Here is a 21,803-nt window from a genome sequence, read left to right as displayed (position 1 = left end):
TCAGTCAATTAAAAGTGAAATTAAAACATACATATTTCTAATTTTATAAATCTATGAAACTCATTTAGTCAATGCTCAATTCAATTCAACTTCTTCTCAATCAAAAATGTATGCACAAATAATTATTAGATTTGATAAATTGCCAACATTCACAACAAATACTATTGACAATGAATTATTTGACCATTTCTGCAAAGGCATCAAAATTAGCAATCATTTCTTTATAATAATGCACTCTCAGGGGCATCTTTTCCTTTCTCCACCATCATCAGTTTCCTCTCCTTCTATGTTCCAATAGTTTGTTGCCATTGCTCATTATGTGATCCATCTAATTTTGTAGATTCATAGATTTTAAGGCTGGAAGGGACCATTGTGATAATCTAATCTGAACTCATGTATAACACAGATCATAGGACTTCCCTGAATTAAGCCTGCTTCAAGTCCAATCATTGTGGTTGAACTTCAGCATATCTACTAGAAAAACATCCAATCTTGATTTAAGGATTTTCAGTAACACAGAATCCACCACAACCCTTGGTAAATTGTCCCAATGGTTAATACTCCTCACTGTTAAAAATGTGCACCGTATTTCTAATCTGAATTTGTCTAGCTTCAGCTTTCAGCCATTGGATCTTATTATACCTTTGCCTGTTAGATTAAAGAGCCCTCATTTCTGTTCCCCTTGTAGGTACTTGCAGACTGTGATCAAGTCACCCCTTAAGATAAACTAAAGAAATTGAGCTACTGGAGTGTCTCAGTATAAGGAATTTTTCCAATCCTTTAATCATCCTTGTAGCTCTACTCCAGTTTTCAGCATCCTTCTTGAATTGTGGACACCAAAAACGGACACAGTATTTCAACAGTGATTGCACCAGTGTCAAATACAGAGATATAAGAACCTCCACACTGCTAGTGAATATTCCTCTGTTTATTTATACAAGGATTGCTCAGCTCTTTTGACCACAGCATCTCACTGGGCGCTCATATTCAGCTGATTATATCTGAGGACAGCCAAGTCCTTTTCAGAATCACTTTTTCCCAGAGAGAGAATCCCATCCAGTAAGTATGCCTGCATTCTTTGCTCCTAAATGTACACCCTGACATTTGGCAGCATCAAAACACATATTGTTTGATTATGCCCAACTTACCTATCATACCAGATCAGTCTGTTTCAGTGACCTTTCCTCCTCATTATTTACCGCTTCCCCCAATCCTTGTGTCATCCACAACTGATATCAGTAACAAATTTATGTTTTCTGCCCAGTCATCGATAAAAATGTTAAACAGTGTTGTGCCAAGAACTGATCGATGCGTGACCCAACTAGAAACATCCATTCAATGATTATTCCCTATATACAGTTACATTTTGAGATCTATCAGTTAGCCAATTTTTAATTTATTTAATGTGTGACATATTTATTTTGCATTGTTCTTGTTTTATAATTAAAATATAATGCAATACCAAGAAAAATGCCTTACAGGAGTCTAAGTATACTACATCAGTGCTTTCAATCAATCTTGTAATCTTATCCAAAAATGATATCAAATTAGTTTGATAAAATCTAATTCCCATAAACCCATATTGATTGACATTAATTATATGACCTCTTTTAATACTTTATTAATTGAGTCCCATATCAGCTGTTCCATTATTTTGTCCAAGGTTGATGTCAGGCTGATGGGCCTATAAGTTACCCTGGTCATCCGACTTACCCTTTTAAAATATTGGCATAACATTAGATTTCTTCCAGTCGTCTGGAACTTCTCTGGTGTTCAAGACTTATCGAAAATCAACATTAATAGTCCAGAGAGCTCCTCAACCAACTTTTTAAAAACTCTTGGGTGCAAGTTATCTGCTGATTTAAAATTTTCTAAGTTTAATAGCTATTATTTAAAACCATCCTTAGCTACTATTGAAATGGTAAGTATTTAATCATCACCATCATCATCATCTCTTTTTCCCAAAAATAGATAATAGAACTATTTATTGAACACGTCTACTTTTTTCTGCATTATTATGGACAATTCTACCATTTCCATCTAGTAATGGACCAGTACCATTGTTAAGATTCCTTTTGTTCCTGACATACTTTAAAAACTCCTTCTTGTTGTCAATTTAGATTTTAGGCTCTTCAGGGCAGGAACCTTTTATTTTATTTTTCTGTGAAATGTCACTCATGCCTCTGGTGCCAGACACATAATAAACTATAACCCTACTGTGCATCCCTGCACAAACCTTAGTTCATTTTTGACTCCATGAACCCAGATGGCTGCTATGACGTGGAGTGCTTCTTGCATGTAACCCCAAAGTTATATTATTTCTTTCACACCCAAATTTAGAGGACTAGCTACTATCTCCTTATTGCTCTATAGTGTTAAAGAGGGGGCAAAATTCTCCTCAGCTTCTGGACTACAGTCAGATCTCCAATGTACATCCTTCAGTCATTACATATGTAGTGTCCCATTGCTATAAGTAGGAGTTCTGCATACAGAACAGGTACTAACTAAATTGGAGTGCAACACTAAGGATTGAAGAGAAAAATTTAGCCCATAACATGGTGGTTCTTCCACTTCAATATTATAAATGTACTTCGGAAGACTTCTCTTTTCCTTATGCCTTTTCACCCAGTTATGTATATTTAATTGTCTGAAAACTTAAGGGACTACCACACCTTAGTACCATATAGAATTGGATTTGCTGATATTTCCTTATGCTTCCCAGTATCTGTCAATCTAGATTTTACTTAGACTTTCCATCTACATGTTTTTGTTTATTCAAGGCTCAGAACAACCATTTGCCCCAGCGGTTTAAAGGAGTAGAATTGGAAAGTATTTGTGGTAAACACAGAAAGCATTTAAGGGGTTAATAATTTTCTCTCACCTGTTTTTCTCATGAATTTTCAGTATTTCATGTGTCTGCTGCAGAAGTTGTTTTTCCAGCTTGTAAGTAGATAATGAATTTTCCAGCAGCTGAATTTCAAGACGGGATGTTTGATTTAGTACCTTAAGGATAAATAAAAGCGTTAAAACTTGCAATGTTCTAGTATTACCATTCTGAAGACTTGAACAATGAGTTACATGTTTATTCTACTTTATGTCAGCTTGCATGATGTCTAATTGAAATGGTCAGTTCATGTTTTAAAATATGTTTTAAACATGGGGCCAGATCCTGACCTGGTGTAAATTGAAGTCAGTGGAGCTGTGCTGGTAAACACAGGCTGAAGTGCCGGCCCCATATTTGTTGCAGAATAATAATATGCCATTAAAAGGAGGGAAACTGTATACAAAACCTCAGATTAAAGATATACAACACATAAATAGATCATAAGAGTACTTGGACAGCATTTGAACACATGCCAAACTGTTGCATATGATGTTTTGTAACTAGAGCTTCTATGACAGAATTCCCTCAAGATTTCTCTTTTTGCAATGTTGGCATGCACTCAGTATCTGCATACGTCAGGGTGAACAAACTACGACCCGCGGGCCACTTCCGTACCATGAGATGTTTTAATTTGGCTCTTGAGCTCCCGCCGGGAAGTGGGATCTGGGGTTTGCCCCGCTCCGCACAGCTCCCAGAAGCAGCAGCATGTCCCCTCTCCGACTCCTATGCATAGGGGCAGCCAGGGGGCTCCACACGCTGCCCCCGCTTCAAGTGCCACCCCCGCAGGTCCCATTGGCTGGGAATCGCAGCCAATGGGAGCTGTAGGGGCGGCTCCTGCAGATGGGGCACGTGCAGAGCTGCATGACCGCGCCTCCATGAAGGAGCCAGAGGGGAACATGCTGCTGCTTCTGGGAGCTGCTTGAGGTAAGCACCACCCAGAGCCTGCACCCCTGACCCCCTCTCACACTCCAACCCCCTCCCCCAGTCCTGATCCCCCTCCCAGCCTCCGAATCCCTTGGTCCCAGCCTGGAGCACCCTCCTATACCCCAAACCCCTCATCCCTGGCCCCACCCCCTCAGAGCCCATACCCCCAGCCAGAGCCCTCATCCCACCACCCCGCATCCCAATCCCTTGCCCCAGCCCTGATCCCTCTCCTGCACCCCAAACCTCTCATCCACAGCCCCACCCCAGAGCCCTCACCCCCAGCTGGAGACCTCACTCCCTCCCACACCCCAACCCCAATTTTGTGAGCATTCATGGCCCACCATACAATTTCCATGTCTAGATGTGGCCCTTGGGCCAAAAAGTCAATTTGGCTGACGTCAATTCCACTGCATCGTTACACAGATTGTGTAACTAATAGAGGCCCTGATCCTGCAAGTTGTTCCATGCAGTTGTCTTTGATTTCACTGGGGCTCTGTGCAGGGTCAAGGATCTGCCCTCATGGAACAATTTACAGATTCAGGCCCTAATGGGTATAATTGAAATGGCAATGACATTTTTAAATGGAAAGTAACAGATTCTAGCAACTCAAGTATATTTTTGCAGCTCAGAAATTAAATGAAAAAGGAAATATTCAGTCAGAATGACAGTAATAATTTCTTACATTGATGTGGCAACTTCCATCCCACCAGGTTCTAAAGCATGTTATCTACAAGAATACATATAAGAGAGGGAAGACCACTGCTGAAATGCAAGCACTGAAATGAATGCAGTGTCAATTTAAAAGTGCACAATAACACTATAAAAAAGATTTTTAGATGGGTAATTGTCAATATCATCATGTGATTCTATGGCAATGCTTCCCCATAGAATCTACCTTACGTGAGAAAGCACAAAGCAGAAGACTCAGTCTAATAATGTCTCCATTTATTTGAAAATTGTAAGACCCATTCTGAGATGCCTTTTCTGCCTTAGTTGGGAGGTATGCCATGGAGAAGTGAAGGTAGGACAAGAAGTCATGGGCTTAATCAACAGCAAGGGAGAGTTAGGTTAGATATTATGAAAAAAATCTAACTATAAGGGTAGCTAAACTGTGGAACAGCTTCCAAGGGAGGTTGTGGAATCCCTCCTCATTGGAGGTTTTTAAGAACAGGTTGGACAAACACCAGTCAAGGATGGGATATGTTTACTTGGTCCTGCCTCTGAGCAGGGGGCTGGACTTATTGCCCTCACAAGGTGTCTTCCAGCCCTATATTTCTAAGATTCTATTATTCTAAGTGGGGCAGAGCCAAGGCTCCACTACTCCCTGCCCTTTCCCACCCATCTGCGTCAGGAGGGAGTAAATGGGCACATAGCACCCACTGCACCCTGAGCAGACCCAAAGTCTAGGTAGCGCATGCAGAGGCATAAGGAAGCATTTCTACACCCCATTGTTCCCCTGCAGAGCATGTAGTCCAAAGTCAAAATCTAGACTTGTATTGTTGCAGTTCGATACTAGACTGCTATGTGTAACGCTATGTGCAACAGAACAGATTTGCTCCAACATTTTCATGAATCTATACTCCGTTACATAAAAGCTAAGGTCATTTGAGAAGGTGACTTTTATTAACCAATGTATGAAAAAAGCAGCTGAGTAAGACTGTTTTGTCATCACCATGTGCATATCATCTCTAGCTAGAGTAAATTAAGTGTCCTCCCTTTGGTAATTACTATTGTTCTTCTTTATATTGTAATGTGATTATGTAATAATTTGGGAATGATATTGTAAACTTGGGTCAGGACTTGAGTGCAAACAGTATGATCTATCTCAAACAGTTTGCTACAACAAACCAAATAAATACAACACATGAATACATTTGTTATAAATAAACAGTTTGAATGCATTGCAACTGTCAAAGATACCACAGACTACAAATTGCAAGGGGAAGTCCTTGGAGAAAGAAAAAATAATGTAATGTGAACTGTAAACTGATAGAAAAGTCAAAAGAAAAGAATTAGTATATACTGCCCTATGATAAGCATTAGACCTCAGCTGATACGGTATTCTGGATAAATTGCTGGTTATAAGAACAGCACATTTGTCCACTAGTTTGCATTGAAGTTATTAATACTCAATACCATGGGGGGATGGGGGGAGCCCTCTGTAAACTATGTTCTTTGAAATGGTCTTATATTCATGCCACATTGTAAAACTTTGTAGAATAACAAATTGTACAACTACATAGCACTTGACAAATGCATGAATGTTTGTCCCTCTCTCTTGGACCTGTAAAAAACTCCACATGTACAATACTTTTCAAATGTCTGGAAACATGTCAGAGAAAATAAATAACATTTCTCAAAATAAAGTGGCAAGTAATAACGTAGATCAAAGGAGGTATTTTAACCTAAAATTATTTATTTAGCTTGACACTTGTATCATTCACTGTTGGTAGCTGGGCTGTTTATTTGAAAGCAAATGCTTGTTAGTTTTTTGGTCAATCCAGCCTGACAAACACATAAAAAAGCTAAATATACCAACCAATCCTCATTAAGTATAAAGAAAAATACATAACGAGAATCAATCATCATTGCTGTTGCTACCAATAAACAGAAAGTGTTGAAATCTACTTTGTGATGATGTGGTAAAAGGAGGTGGTGGGGAAGGTTCTCCACCGTAAATTCTTAGAATATGGCCCTCGGGACTGACCTGGGTTTCAACATCTGTGAGTTTTCTCGTCTGCTCTGCCGTCTGACTTAGGAGACTGGTTCCTATCTCAAGCATGGTGGCTGTGTGGTTCTGAACTGCACTCTGCTGTATCTGGGCCATCTCCAACTTCATATTTTCCACAATGTAGTTCTCGAGCTGTGAAAGAGAAAAGGTAACAACAAGGGCATTTTAAGGAAAAGGTATCAGTTGTGCACACTTGTAATGATTAGCTAGAAATCCTATTGTAAGAAGAAGTTTCAGATCTCTCACCGAGGCCATCCCTTCCCATCATTCTGTGCATGGCACTTCTTCTGAAGTCAATGGGAGATAAAATCTGTAACATAATAGGGCCAGTTGTCATTGTGTTCATGGCCTGAAAGGACAACTAGATCATCTAGTCTGGCCTCCTCCATACCACAGACTCTAAACCACACCCGGTTACCCCTGTGTTGAGCCCATCTATCACCTCACTAGAGTGGTTCTTTAGGGTTCAATCCTTCCTTTACAGAAACAGGAGTTTGTTGCAATTTGCCTTGCAAACAATCACACACAACTTGCAAAGTGACAAAGAACATGTCAATTCATATGCAAAAATCAGATGGTGTGAATAAGCTCCTATCTTTTTCTAATCTTTTTTTAAATAGCCTACATATTGCCTCAATGACTACCAATGCTACCACATGTTCTTCTTGCAATATAACACGTAACAATATTATTATCATTTACATAGTGCCAAAAGTATGTGAAACTCTAGACAACATGGTTCCTGTCCTGAAAAGCTCACTGTCTAAATAGATAATGACTGGAAACAGGATCGGGAGAGTAGGGCACTATGAAAAGTAATTAAGCAGTGACATTCAGCATGCGTTTGGTTAGCTCCAGGATTTTTAAAATGTGCATGTGTATCTGTTTTGTTAACACATCTTTGACAGAAAGACTAGGGTTTAGAGGGCTCAGGGCAGGAGAGTGTTTTAAGGGGGAACTTCAAAGAGCAGAGGATGGCGATAGGAGACACTGGAGTCAAGGAGTGATCAGAGAAGCAGGGGGCCTTGTGGATTACTTCAATACACTTTCACTGTCGCTCAAGGCCTCCCAAATAAAAATGAATTTATTTTAGAGTTGTCCGCATGTTAAATGAAGACATGCTGATAATTAACACCACATTTGATTGAAGACTGACAATTGCTGAAGTTAATAAGAGATTAATATTAGTGATTCATGAAGTACATGTGAATGCTACATTTATAGGTGACTAGTCTAATGATTTTATGAGCTGTTGCAAAACAATTGTTTGTTACAAACAATAGCCACAGAGTATTAACAGCTATTGCGGATGTGCATCTCTTGTGCAACCTTTAATAGATTAATTTATTTTTTAGAATCTATTGTAATTGTATAGATATGCAACAACACCTAACCGGATCTAAATGACAGTACATCAGGGCTTTAAAGCACTGCAAGTTTCTTACGTATGCATGGGAGAAGGGACTTGGTTGTTGTCCCCTCTTTGAGCCACTTTATGTCTCGCAAGAAGTATAAAAGCACTGAAGTCTGGTCCAGTGCCTAGATGAGAATTTCCCTATCATGAGGGAGCTCTCAGTTCTTAGCTCTCAGTTCTTCCCCTTGATCCCAGCAGAGGGGGCATATTATAGGGGGAAAGAGGCATGTGGAGTATGCAGTTCTAGTCTCCCAATTCTCAGCTGGCCTACCATCCCTTAGGTGCTATAATTAACTGGAATAAGAGAAAGCAGCCCCTAAATTGCTCTAAGTTATGCTGATGCTGGAGCAGCTGTGGTGGAGAGGCAGGGGCTGTAAATGGCTCCAAAATGGCCCCTGAACAGAGCTCACTACAGGGGAGAAATCAAGCCCTGTACATGTATAGAAGTGCATATGTTGCTCAAAATCTCCTGGAAGGGATGCTGCTTGGTCCCAGGCCCCAAGCCAGTCAGCAATGTGGTTTCACTGGGTTAAATCCCAGCTGAGGATCTCAAAGTGTCAGTGGGGAAAGCAGCTGACTCTAGCCAGGCTCATAAGCTTAAAAAAGGAGCTGGGCCATGTTAATGAGAGAGAAAGGTGGGTATTGTGGACCAGAACCCAGAACAGGGATTTTTGAAGACATGGGCCACTTCATTGTTATTGTCTGTTGTTGTTGCTTTGATATTGTTTGTGTACAGTTTACAGCCTGGTGAACTGAATGAAGGGGACGTGGCCAGAGTTGTTGTTGGCTGTGTAATCTGTTTGAACAAGGACCGTCTAAATAAACTGGAAACCCCAAAGACTGGTTGGTTTGGTTTTGTTTGTTATTTTTAGTTGGGCCTGGATTGTTCTTTCTAGCTGCTTAGACCCGGGCCCTGCCATAACACACAACAAAGACAGTGCCACACTAGAAAATGCTGACTTTATTTCTGACGTATATAGGCATTCTACTAACATCTTGTTTAATGTCTTCTATAGAGTATTAACATGAAAATGCACTGGCCTGGATCCAGCTGGTATAGATAGATGCATCTCCATTGAAGTCAATGGAACCATGACAATTGAACCCGTTGGGATTTCTTTTACACCCATCAGTGATTTTTTCTATAACTGATCATATTTATGGTTAGCTGATGCCCAGATCTTAGTCACGACTATTTGACTCAGTAATTCATTTTTAATCAAATTGGACCTGCTTCCGTAGCAGTGAGCATGTTTCATTGTGAAAGGTAAGCTGCACAGCTAAGCTGTAAGAACCAGATGTAGTTGATTTAGAGACTGAGGAAGGGAGCAGGAGTCAAACATACAATGTGTGATTAATAAGCAGGGCTGCTTTCATCTTATCTATAAACATTCCTGTGGAGATGGATAACTGTTAAACACATTCTGATGAGCTACATCAGCTGAGCTCAGAAAAGATTTGCAACAAATTTGATTGTCCACATACATCTCCTACTGATCTTAACATGTTTACAGAAAAAGATTGCTACCTCAAGGTTAAATATTTTATGAGTAAGAATGATTAAGATCTGATTTTTCAGCCTGGAAAAGTGCTGAGCACTCAGCCTGACAGAGTTGTAAAGTAGATGTCTCAGAATCCCAGCCCACAAAAATGTTTCCCTGAGCTGCCAAGTTGCCCCTTTGATTTGGGTATTAATAGAGCGTTTGAGTGTAATGGTCAAAATATTTATAGTTTTACCACTGAATAATCTGATAAGTGATTAATAACAGAGGCACAATTCGTGTGTGTGTGTTTGCAATGGAAGGTTCCAGGTATCCATTACCAGAATGAGTTTGTTCTCGTCACAACTAGGACACTGTAGAGGCTAAAGATTTTGAGCTAGTCCAAAGATGGTTTTAGTGGGCCATGATGATTTTACACAGAGCTTTATGTTCAGAAATATTTTGAAGGTACATCTTATGCAGCACATGAGCCAGGGCCATTGTGTTTTTAGCCAGGCTCTTGCTCCTGTTTGGCTTTCTTTAACCAGTACATTTACTTCTCTCCAACCTGTCCCCTGACAGAATGGTTGTAAATATTCCACATGAAAATGCCACTGGAATGAGACGCATCTGAAACATTGGGCCCCTAAATAGGGTGTCCAACTTCCTTCCTTTCCTCCACTTCCTGACTGAAAGGGAGGATTCTCAGGTGATGAGTTCTAACACAGGGAAGTTACAGTACAAGTTATAATGGGATGCTACCACAATAGAAATTTCCTTCTGTGTTGACCTCCTCCAAGAGACAAGTTGGGAGACCAGGTTTCTACAGCTGCTGGGAGAGCAGAGCTGGAACTAGGCATCTAAAATTGTTGTGAGGGTCACAGTCCAATGAATAGAGAAGATGGAAAAGCTGTTGTGAGGAAAAAAATCTTCGAAACCCTGTGAAGGGGGTGGGGAAAGGGTTGTTTAAATGAAGAATTCTTCAGTACATCACAGAATCTTTATTTGACAGTCACTATAAACAAGAACAGGCTGAACAGGGTGTTCATTGGTTGCTCCCTGCATTCATTAAACTGTGTATAGTTTATACACTATTGCTCACCCTATGTATTCAAAAAATCCAGAGTCAGGCCACACAAACACACACAAATCAGAAGTCTGGCTTAAAATCAGGGTTAAAAAAATAAATAAATGCAGTATTCTTTTTAATCTGTCTTCTGGTTTCTGAATTTTTATGGCTTTTTAGGGTCATGTTTTCAAGCTCTTCTCCACATTCTGATGGTGAAAAATTTTTTTAAAGGGAAGCAGAGAGTATCATATATTCATCTGACTCCAGGAGACAGGACTTTGAGAAAAACATCAACTGTGGCAATACAAGGCAAAATCATGAGAGTTGGCAGCACTGTTTATATTGCTGAATAAATAAACTGTTTGCACAAACTATATGAAGAGCTAAACTTGAAATGGGGAACTTGGCCCTTATGGGAGTGAAAATTGACTACAGCCAGGTAAATTATTGCAGCAACGACATATTGAATGTATACAGCTGTTTTTCCTGTTCAGGAATTAGCCACAAAAAGACTTCATCTTTTAAAAAATGTTGTTATTCAAGACAACTCAACAGTAGTTTTGTGAACATATCTCAGCCCTTGGATTGTTAGGAACTGTTTGCTGAGATTAGGAAAGGAGGAATCTAGCATTACAGTAATTTGGTCATAAAAAGAATCAGCCTGCCCTGAAGGTTAATTCCCATCCCACTTTCTCCCATTTCTTTTAGCTTGCTGATTAACTACAATCCTGGTCCCACTGAAATCACTGGCAGAACTCCCATTGACTTCAAAAGGGCCAGGATTTCACCCATTATTTTTATTACTGAAAACCAGAATTAATTAGATTTATTCACGTCAAACACTATGGGCCTGATCCAATGCCCATTGAAGTTGTTTTGCTGTCTCTGGGAATTTTGGATCGGACCATGTATCTATTATTGACTAAGAGGAATAGCAGCTCTTAGTTAGCAGCTGATTAAAGGGATACTTACACGAAACACCATCTGAATGGATTTATAGCAAGCGACACACAAAATCACATTCAGAAAAGCAAACAAACTTCAACCATTTGGGGTTTAATACTCTTCAAGAACTACTTAATCACACATTTAACTTAACAGCATTCTCCATAAAGATTCTCCATTAAGCTTCAAATACATAAATAACACATGCATGAAAGAATCATTTTAGCAGGTCAAGATACTCTATGCGCTCTTTATTTCTCTAATATTTCCTTGTTTGCACACTGCCGCTTTACACTTTTTATTTAAGTTGCCCTGTGTCTTAAAAAATAAATGCAGCTTTTTTTCTTTTTTTGCTATATCCTTCTTTCCTGGAATATCTCTTTATTACCAGAATGGTTACTCTTTCTATTAATTCATCTGCATCTGCTTTCAGTACTACTCACTAAATTGTTATAGGAATTTTCAGCAATGTGGGATTACTCACTTGGATGCATAATAAGGTTGTAACTTTCTCAGAAATAAAACTGTCAGGAAGTTCAGCATAATTGTTTAATAAAAATTCCAGAGGATTTTGCATTAGGACTATCTAACTTTTACTGTATAATGTTTATTGAATAGTCTTCATAGAAACCATCCAAATACTAATAGGAATATTAAAATGGAAACAGTAACTTCGGACATAAGTAAACGATCATAACTTCTGGCAGATGACATAAATAAAAAGAGAGATTTTTCTCTTGCTTTGATCATGGGACTATTTATTGTAGTTTACTCATACTAATTATATTGTAAGGACTGCAGTGGTATCCCAATGATGTTATATTCACACAGTGCCTGTGTATGAGAATGCAGGTTAATGTAACAAATTACTGCCACTAACCAGGCACTACATAGAATTTCAGAGAGTATAATGAAGAACATGCATTAATGATAAGCTTACAATCACTACCCTGCTTATCTGGGTCACCTCAAAAGTGAGATGGGAGAACATGAAAGGTAAAATTTAGAGACCTGTAGAATTTAATGGGCTGAAGTATTCAAAGCTTTTTTAGAACTGTACGGGTTGGGGAAGGAATTTAAAACTGAGAACCTTGGTCATATGTATATCAGAAAGGCAGGGATGGCAGTTACCATGTGCCAAAGACAGGAAAGTGTCCTGAGGTTTCCAATGCATTTCTTTGCAAAGTATCCCCTCAAGAGTAAGAGGTTTGGAGTTCACTGGCGATGAGACTATTCAGTGTGGCAGATCCACATGGAAGAGACCAGCTTGATGCATAGAGCAGAACGCATCCTGCTATTCATTCCATCCCACTGCAGGTTCTCCATGGAGGGCATATAAAGACAGTTAATGATCCTTCATGCACCACTGACTTCTTCTGAGGTATCCGCTGTGGGGTCAGCAAGTGATGGGAAATCTGTGGCGTCAGCAAGTGATGATCACAGAGAACAATTAGTTCTCATTCCTTTCCTATGCACCCCCTCCTGGACTCATTGGGGTGTCCATTGAGGGGATGGAGATGAAGCAGGGAAAGTTCCATATGAGGAAGAAAGCATTTGACGATCAGGCCCTAGTTTAAAGTGCAAGAAGGAGATGCACACTAACTATACTCCAATGTATTTATTGCTGTTGGGACTAAATTATGAATGGGCTAATATGCACATTAGACTCTAAGAAAGGACGACTGGGATATATAGTGTGCATAGTACTAGAAAGGAATGGTTGATTATGAAACATTACCTAAGTGTTTGTGGTTTTGAGTTCCAGGATTTCAGAAAAAGAACTACTCCAATCAATCAGTAACTCTAACTATAGCCAAACTCCTGCTTTGGGAGAGGTTTGGCTATAGAAACTCTATTTACTTTTGACTTCTATTGACTGTAATATACCCAGAGTTCAAAGTCTTTATTAAGGTAATAATAAAAGTAAGCCTTGTTGGATTGTGTGAGTTATTCTTTCATGATATTAGATTATTCTTAAGGTACTCAAGCTATGTATTATTTTGCATTGCTATTCGCTCTAATACCTTAATAAATATGTGTAATACTGTTGAGAGAACCATCACTTCAAATTACCTCACTTTTGTGCATTTAAAAACGTAACCCTAGTCTACAATAATGTAGTTTTCCAAATGATATTCTATGAGAAAAAAATGAACAACTGACATTTACCTATTCAAATAAATGGACTCGCTACTTCAGCCAATGTAAATTATGTCACTACCTTGCCTTTAGTGGAGCATGGTATACACCAGCTGAGCATCTGGCCCAGTGTGGCTACATCTTTATGTTAAGATTTAAATAAATGCATGAAGTGTGCTTGAATATCCATGCCACTGCAAATTTAAATCAATACACTTCGGAATGGAACCATTCATAACTTTGTTATTTCTAAGCCTAGTGTCTTCAGATGTATCAATGGCACTTGCTCCTAGGAAGGACTAAGTCCTTGGCATTATGTATGTTTAAAATCACCCTCATACTATTGCATTAATGTAGAATTACAATTAGTTTACCAAAAAAAGAGTGGTGCTTCATCACACGTTTGATTTGTATCTCTAATGTGAGATTTAAATAAACCCACTGAGTGCATTTGTCTGAATATTTTCATATGTATATGGGTTCACATGTACAAATAATCACTTTGTGTTTATTTTAATAAGTAATCACTGCAATAAACACAGCTGCATTTGCAATATGTGATTTTCAAACACATATTGCTTTGTTATTTCTGAGCCAGATGACTTCCAATATATTAAAGGCACTTGTCCTCATGGAGAATTAACTTAAATCCATAGTAAGTTTGAACTAAGTAAAACTTTTATTATGAAAGAAAAAAATCATGCAAAACAATCCATTTTTTTAAGGCCCAGATAAATTGCTCTGTTTGGTCATTTTTTATTTATTTCAGTCCAAAGTTCAGAGTTTCAAAGTTCAAAACCAAAATTTCCACAGTAAAACCACAATAAAACCATCTTTAAACTAAGAACAAATCTGGTAAATTTGACACCAAAAGTATTTTGCCCCCAAAAATTGCCATGGAGAAGACAATAAGGAGCCTTTATTTACTCTCTTGTATGTAATACAAGAAGAGAACTCTCAATGCACTGAAAACACAACAAATATTAAGTGGATAAAAGGATACTGTTTTATACAATACACAAGACTAATGGGTAAAACTTTCTGCTGCAGAATGTTATTGATCCAATGCATTGGGGTCAGATCATGATAACTTTACTCACACCGAAGAGTACCCCACTGAAGTCAGTATTCATGGGTAAAAGTACTACTCAAAGCGAGTAAAGGTATTATAATATGACCCTTTGTGCTTTTTATTCAAGCATTAGACTTCAGTGTCTTAACAGCATCTCTAGTAACGCTAGCCAGGATAAAGTTATGAGGGAATATCAATCCTCTTGTTTCAGGATATGAGCAGATCCCCAGCTTGGTTCACCCTATGGTATAATAATTGGATACTTTATGGGTTTGGGTAGGTTGAGTTTCACTTCCTCTCAAAGCATCTGGCACGTCCAAGGACAGGCCATTGAACTAGATAGAGTATTGGTCTGTACCAGTTTGATGATTCAATCTTATCTTTTCTGTGTAAGTCTCGAAGGAATTTGGACATCTTTGGTAGGTACCCAATTATTTAGGCCCTGTATTGGAGAAGGGAAATACACCCAGAAAGCCTCCTTGCTTTTGGGCTAATACCTAGAAAACTGGGAGACTACTTGCTATTTCTAAATTATGATTAACTGCGGTTATTACAAGCAGCATATGAAACGTTAAAAGGGCTAGTTTCAATTACCTTTATTAGAATATTGCATCTCTTATTTATTTATCATTAAAGTGTAATAAAATCAATGAGCAGCATAATTGAGAATCATGTCAGACATGATAAAATGGTCTCGTATGGGAGCCATTTATTAAAAAAAGAAACCAGAACAACATGTTCATATTTATCCTGCCATTAGTGAATTTATGGTTTAAAGAAATTTCCAGTTTAATATTAACCTTTACAAATTCTGCTAGAGGGCCAACTGTATTTTTCTTCATCTGACGTTCCAAACCACTTAATTATATAAACACAGCTCATCTCTGATTATACAGTTGGCTGCAAGTATGACCCATCACTAGTGTACGATGAAGTGGGAGGCATTAAGTGTAGATGAGGCAACATGCCTAACATCTCACCCTGAATAAATAAGAAGAACAGTTGTTTTATTTCACACAGTATTTATCCACTACAACAAAGAACCAGTTCCCTTTGGCAAAGATATTCAAAATATATGGCAAGAATAGTTTTTTGAAAGTGACTTATTCTGGAATGAATTCCACATAAATGAATATTGAATACCTTAGGTCCTGATCCTGCAAATGCTTGCTGCTGAATGTAGTGCTTACTACCAGGTTAGTCCAGATGAAATCGCCTCCTTGCTTCACTATGTCAGGCCTGTGAAATATGCAGTCCCAAGGTGCGTATGTTGTTTTGGCTGCCATACAACATTATTAACTTATATCTAAACTTCAATTGAACCAGGGAGAATTTTAGCATTGATTGGACTACCATATGTAACTTTTGGTTGATGGTAGTTTATGTTGTACTTGCTAACATAGCATCACCAGTTTTTGCTGCTGCTGTTTTTATTCTGTTCCGGTTCTTATGCCAGGCCGATTACCATGGCATCTAAGTGCCTTGTTGACATCCAAAGGGATGTTTGCAAACACTTTCAGAGGCTATGCTTACACTCTGAGCTAGGGGTTTGATTTCCCTGCTCGTGTACACACACGCATGCTAGCTGTCGTCAAGCTCGCATGAGTGTACATAGTAGGCACGGTAGCAGAGGTCGTGAGAGCAAGGTTCGGCTGAGCTATGCCGAGTACATACTCCTCACGTGGTTTCAGGTAAGTTTGTGCTCAGCACAGATCAGCCGTGCCTCCACGGCCACTACCTGTGCTACTGTGGCTACTTATACTTGTGCTAGCTCAATGAGAGCAAACATGACTTTGTGTACACGAGCAGGGGATTCACATGCCTAGCTCATAGCTTAGACATAGCCAAAGGAGGCTAGCCTGTAAGTAAGGCACTGTACTAAGATTCAGATTTGGGTTCAATTCCTGGCTCTGCCACAGTCTTCCTATATGATGGGCAAGTCACTTTGGGCCTGATCCAAACTCTACTGAAGCCAATGGGAGTTTTTCCATTGTCTTTAATGGACTTTGGATCAGGCTCTGAAATAATCTGTGCTTGAGATCCCCGTCTATAGAATGGAGAGAATAATGCTCCCTTTCTGCTACCCTTTTGCCTGTTTTGACTATTTAGACTGCAACCTCCTTCGGACAAAGATTTGTCTTCCTGTGCATTTGTACAGTGCCTTGCTCAACAGGACCCCAAACTCAGCTGGAGCCCCTAGACATTACCACAATACCAATAATAAGTGGTGATGATCACCAGCAGACTACAGCCTCAGTTTTGAGTACTTGCTGAAGTATAAATATGAAAGAAGCTTAATTGCACAAGTCCCATCGTACAAATACTGGAACGCTAGTGTAATGTAGGAATGTGTCAACAGAATGCACCCCAACCAGACACAGCCCCATCTCCATGCCATAGTTACAGCCTATAGTTCACTCTTGAATGTGTTTCTATGATTAATCATTTGTAATTTTCAAAGCAAAAGTAATGTTGGTTCATACCATTCACCACAGTACACGAACAAATTCAGTTCACTAATGCCACTGGGTTGCCAGAGATGGAGTTCTTATCCTTACTATGGAGCCATGCAGGTGTGTGACATCCCCACTGGTCCACAATGATCTGAAAAGCGTCGAAACATTTTGGGGTTGTGTCCCCTGCCAACCCAAATGTGTCAGGCAGGACAGCAGAGCTGGCATATCAGGGGAAGTTATCTTTGCCAGGCATAGTGTTGGTACAGATAGCTTTTTTTTCACATAGGAAATGGGGGAACAGAGTGTGATTCAGAGTCACAATGTGATTCATAGTCTGCTCCTGGGACAGCACACCATGTTTCCGCTTCCCTGTGGCAAAGTCCTAAACAAGCTAGGAAATATCACAGCAGCCAAAGTATTTGTAGGCAACTGAGCTCTCCTCTGCTCAGTAAGTGTGGGTTGGTTGGTAGGCTCCAGAATCTAATGCCCAGGAAAAAACTTTCTATTTACAGTACATGAGAGAAAGAGGCCTTTAATAAAGAGCCCTGCTCACTCATGCTCCTTGTCCTTGCATAATGCTCACCAGTTTAATTTTATGGTAAGCAAGTCTCTTTCTCACTCAACACTTGCTTGAATTTCACTTAGCATTGAAGACTGATCTTCTTGTCTGTTAGCACCTAATATGGCAATGGGTAGAGGCTGCATAGATTGTAAAATTCTTGCCTCTGTTCAATCCCTGGAGGTACATAGGTAGTTTGCTGAACTACTTCAGATTATCAGCAATGAACATTTAGGCAAAGGATTATTTATTCTCACATACAGTATTTATGTGCACACATAATTTCATGAATTTATACATAACACACCTTAATTATAGTTTCTTAAAATTGGTGGATAGTAATATTTGTTGGTGTCCTGTAAAGCCTGCACATATTAATGGTTCTCAATTTTTGATACAACAATTTGAAGCACAAATCGTTTAATGTCGAACATCCTAGATACATGTTAATGTTTACATCAGTTCTATGAGAAATATTTGAAAATGGTATCAAATTCAATACACCTCTGCTGGAATCACTTTATAAATTTAAGGCACAAATAAACTAAACACTTCCAGAAATGACTATGGCAGTAAACTAGTAATTTCAGCTTTCCACAGAACGATAAAACAAGTTAAATACTAGTGGCAATCACAGTACTTTTTCTTCTCATTCTCAAAAATTCTACATTTTTATATTAGCCTCTAAGTGCCAGACCTGGCTTCATTTACTTTTAATGAAAACTGTGTGTGTAAATCTTTGCCCAGTGTTATAACACACAGTACCATAGAAACAACGTGTTTTTTTTTTGTGGAGTCTATTTCCTAAGTCTGTGACAATTGATGAGTTAAGAGAATTTCATTGTAATTATACAGCCAAATATAATTTATAACTATTAGAATGAGAAACATGCATATAAATCTCAAAGTGCTGAAATCAATATAGTGAATTCAGCTTATTTTACCTGCTGGACTTGCTGGGTCAGATTTGCAGATTTGTATAAAATAAGCAAGCGCACACTTACATCAACGGGTATTGGCTGATGGATTGGAAAATCCCTGTGCAATCAGGAGGTATAGACCTGACGTTTGCTGAGCTACACAATCAGAATATCAAGCACCCAATTCTTGTAGGGAAAAGGCTACAGAATTTAATAAGGATGAAACCAGTAGGATTCCATAGAACTGGTAGAGTTTAATAGAAAATGACAACCCTCCAATAGGTTTAAAAAGCTCTCATCTCAATTAAATTCTATATGATGGTTCAAAAAGGCACAGAAATTTGTATTATGCTGAAAGGTGCTAATGGCCCTGTGTCTGGGCTCTGTGGGCTCTCCATTAAGCTTGTGAGAGAGCAGACGTTTTCATCTATGCCCAACTCTTAGCACAGACTTTCTTTTAACTAGGAGAAATCTGGTTTGGCAGTTTTCATTCCTTCCTGCCTTCCTTCTTGCCTTTTAGTAAGGTCTATGAATTCATGTAAGTTCTGCAAACTCAAAATATAATTGGAGAGGCACACAAACCTCTTATGTACCTCAGGACTGTACCAGGGGAATCCTGTGAGCAGTGGCTGAAGTGCAGGAGAAGGAAGGAGAGGTCACCTCCTCCTCTCCCTGGCTCAGGAGAACAGCACTCTCTCAACATCTTCCCCTTTCCCATGACTGTTGGGGATGAGAACTTCCCCCCAAATTTCAACCCACTTTAACACTTGGTCCAGAAGCCTTAAAATTTTACCTGGAACTCCTGTTATTCTGTGGAATTCACCTTGCATCACATGGAATCCCATGCTAGAGAGCCGGAGCTTTTAGGCTTCAATACCATATCTGGTCTCCCACTGCTAATGGTCTTTTCCTCCCCTCATTGATACCAATGTGTGGTTCCTGTTACTATTGTGAACATCAATACAGAGTTTCAAAAAGATATAGATTCTCTCTCTCTCTCTCTCACTCACACACACACACACACTTGTGGCATGTAACCGTTGGAAAACATCTGGTTTTATCAGGAAAAATAAAAAGATTGATTCCAGTCTCTCATTTACCAGATCTGTGCACAGCAAGAAAAGGTGGAAGATAATCATCCGTAAATAAACTTAAATTGAGACATGACTCCATAAAACATCAATATATTCTAATTAAATGTACAGCAGATTGGCTTCTAAAATAGCAATCAGACCATTACTCACCATAAGAAATAAGGAGATTTGTTGGGTAACAGCTGTATAAACCTACTTGAGATCTATGATAGTCACTGGCTATGTGTTGCTGCAGAAAGAGGAGACTATGGGCATCCAGCTGTCAGCTCTTTAGTGAAATCTATTCCAAATATCATTCTAAATGTGAGCATCTTCACACTGAACAAAGAAATAGGTTCACAGCTTTGCTGTCATCAACCATCTTCCTACTGTTCCTAGGTAAGCAAGAAGGCGAATCATCAAAACTCACTCAACCAATTATTTAGATGCTACATGTTTGTTTTTTGAATCTTCACAACATTTCTAATGATCTCTCAGTGATAATGAGGGTGCCTTTATTATTTGTATTCCAGTAAGTTCAGGGTCCCATTGTGCCACACAGTTTACAAATATAGAAAAAAAGAGTCCCTGTGACATTATTAATGTGACAACATCTTGACAGAGCTAAAAGTTAAAGATGATACAGGTCACTAATATTTCAATTCAGTCCTTCACTTGGATCTTTGTATAAACATCTAGCTTTTATAATTGGCTTCACTTTCCTGGACCCTTCTCCTACAGTCTGTTTCAATTTTACTATACACCAAAACTAGATAGTGTGTAATAATAAAACTATTTTATACTGCCAAGTAAAACCTCATCCAGACAATCCATTTTGTAATCACTCAGAACCATTTACAATGTAATCGGAAATACATAAAACACTGTTTCAAGATAATAGGACTGTTACATAAAAAGAAAACATTCAAAGCCCTTGGAGCTCACTGTTACACTTCAGAATCATAGATGCCCTGAGTAGCAAAGTTCAGAATCACATCCAGATATTCTTACAGTTCTAGGTATTTGGATGTAGGACTGTGGCTCTGCCTCATTTCTATAACAATAGCCAGGTTGCACTGAGCTTCTTTATGAGTAACAGCTGCTAGTTTTGATTTCATTGAATCTGTGAATGCAGTACATAAATGTAAATGTCATGGTCATCAGCTAAACCACACACATTCAACACCAGGGCTAGAAATTAGGACCAAAATTCTTATGGCTACAGCCATGTCAGCTAAACAAGAATCTCTATTTCTACTGCTCACTAGTATTGGGTTTAAAACCATTTGTGTCTTCTTTCTTGGCTAAACAAAAAACAAACAAACAAACAAAAAGAGAGAGAATGTGATCATGAATCCTAATGAAAGCAGTAGTTTGCATACTCACTAATATTTATGCATACTGCCCATTAGGTGGCAGTAATATGCATGCCCATTAGTTAGAACTTTAAGGCGTGCTAACCCCTTCACTGCTGATACATGAAATCTCTTGAAGGAATATTGTCTCAATACTTTCTGTCCCCTCTGAGGTACCCCAGGCAAGCTGTATATTAGTTTTTCTTTTGTTTTTGCAAACCACGTATTGTTGATGACCCTAAGCAGCAAAGTGTTTCAGAAAAGGCCCATAAACTGGAAAAGGAAACCATGTCTCCTTCATCACGTTCCCTCTTGCTTCCAGACTCAGTGGAAGACCCTGAGTATGAGATCCACAGGGTTCTGAGAGACTAAAGGTGGTATTCCAGGGACAGGGATTAGCTGCTGGACACAGCATGCTCCACTCTACAGAGAATACTTTTTCCAGAAAAAATCTACATTGGTGTCATTGCTGATGGAACTAGCATTAACTCGCCTTTACGCCTGCAGCACCTCTTGGAGGAGAACATGGAGTGCATGTACCAGAGCCAAGGGAGCCATGCTGTTGGAGGAGAGAACTGGAGAGCATGGCCCTAAATGGACATAGGCCAGGGACATATGGTTCTGTGGTTCCTTTTCTGTGCTGGCTCAAAGTCCTCTGCATTAAGGGGAAGGTGTGATTTCAGCTCTGTGTGTTCTAAATTTGGGGAGCCTGCTTACATTAGTTATGAATGTATCTGTTGAAAGAAAACCAGTGGCCCCTGTATCAGAGCAAGACATGAAA

General features: G+C 39.1%; 1 protein-coding gene across 3 annotated transcripts in view; it reads right to left on the bottom strand.

Moving 5' to 3' along the window:
• ANGPT1 (angiopoietin 1) overlaps positions 1–21,803 on the bottom strand; it is a 217,010-nt gene that overhangs the window by 100,142 nt on the left and 95,065 nt on the right. For all 3 annotated transcript variants that reach the window (XM_048841485.2, XM_048841482.2, XM_048841483.2), the window contains 2 exons: positions 6,516–6,671; positions 2,882–3,003 (listed from right to left, as the gene is read on the bottom strand). In XM_048841485.2, the coding sequence (XP_048697442.1) occupies positions 2,882–3,003; positions 6,516–6,671 (278 nt within the window). The remainder of the gene's footprint in view (positions 1–2,881; positions 3,004–6,515; positions 6,672–21,803) is intronic.

Source organism: Caretta caretta, chromosome 2 (genome assembly GCF_965140235.1).
Source record: "Caretta caretta isolate rCarCar2 chromosome 2, rCarCar1.hap1, whole genome shotgun sequence".
NCBI classification, from domain to species: Eukaryota; Metazoa; Chordata; order Testudines; family Cheloniidae; genus Caretta; species Caretta caretta.
The sequence above is the reverse complement of the archived record's forward strand: the minus strand, read 5'-3'. Positions and strand labels throughout refer to the sequence as shown.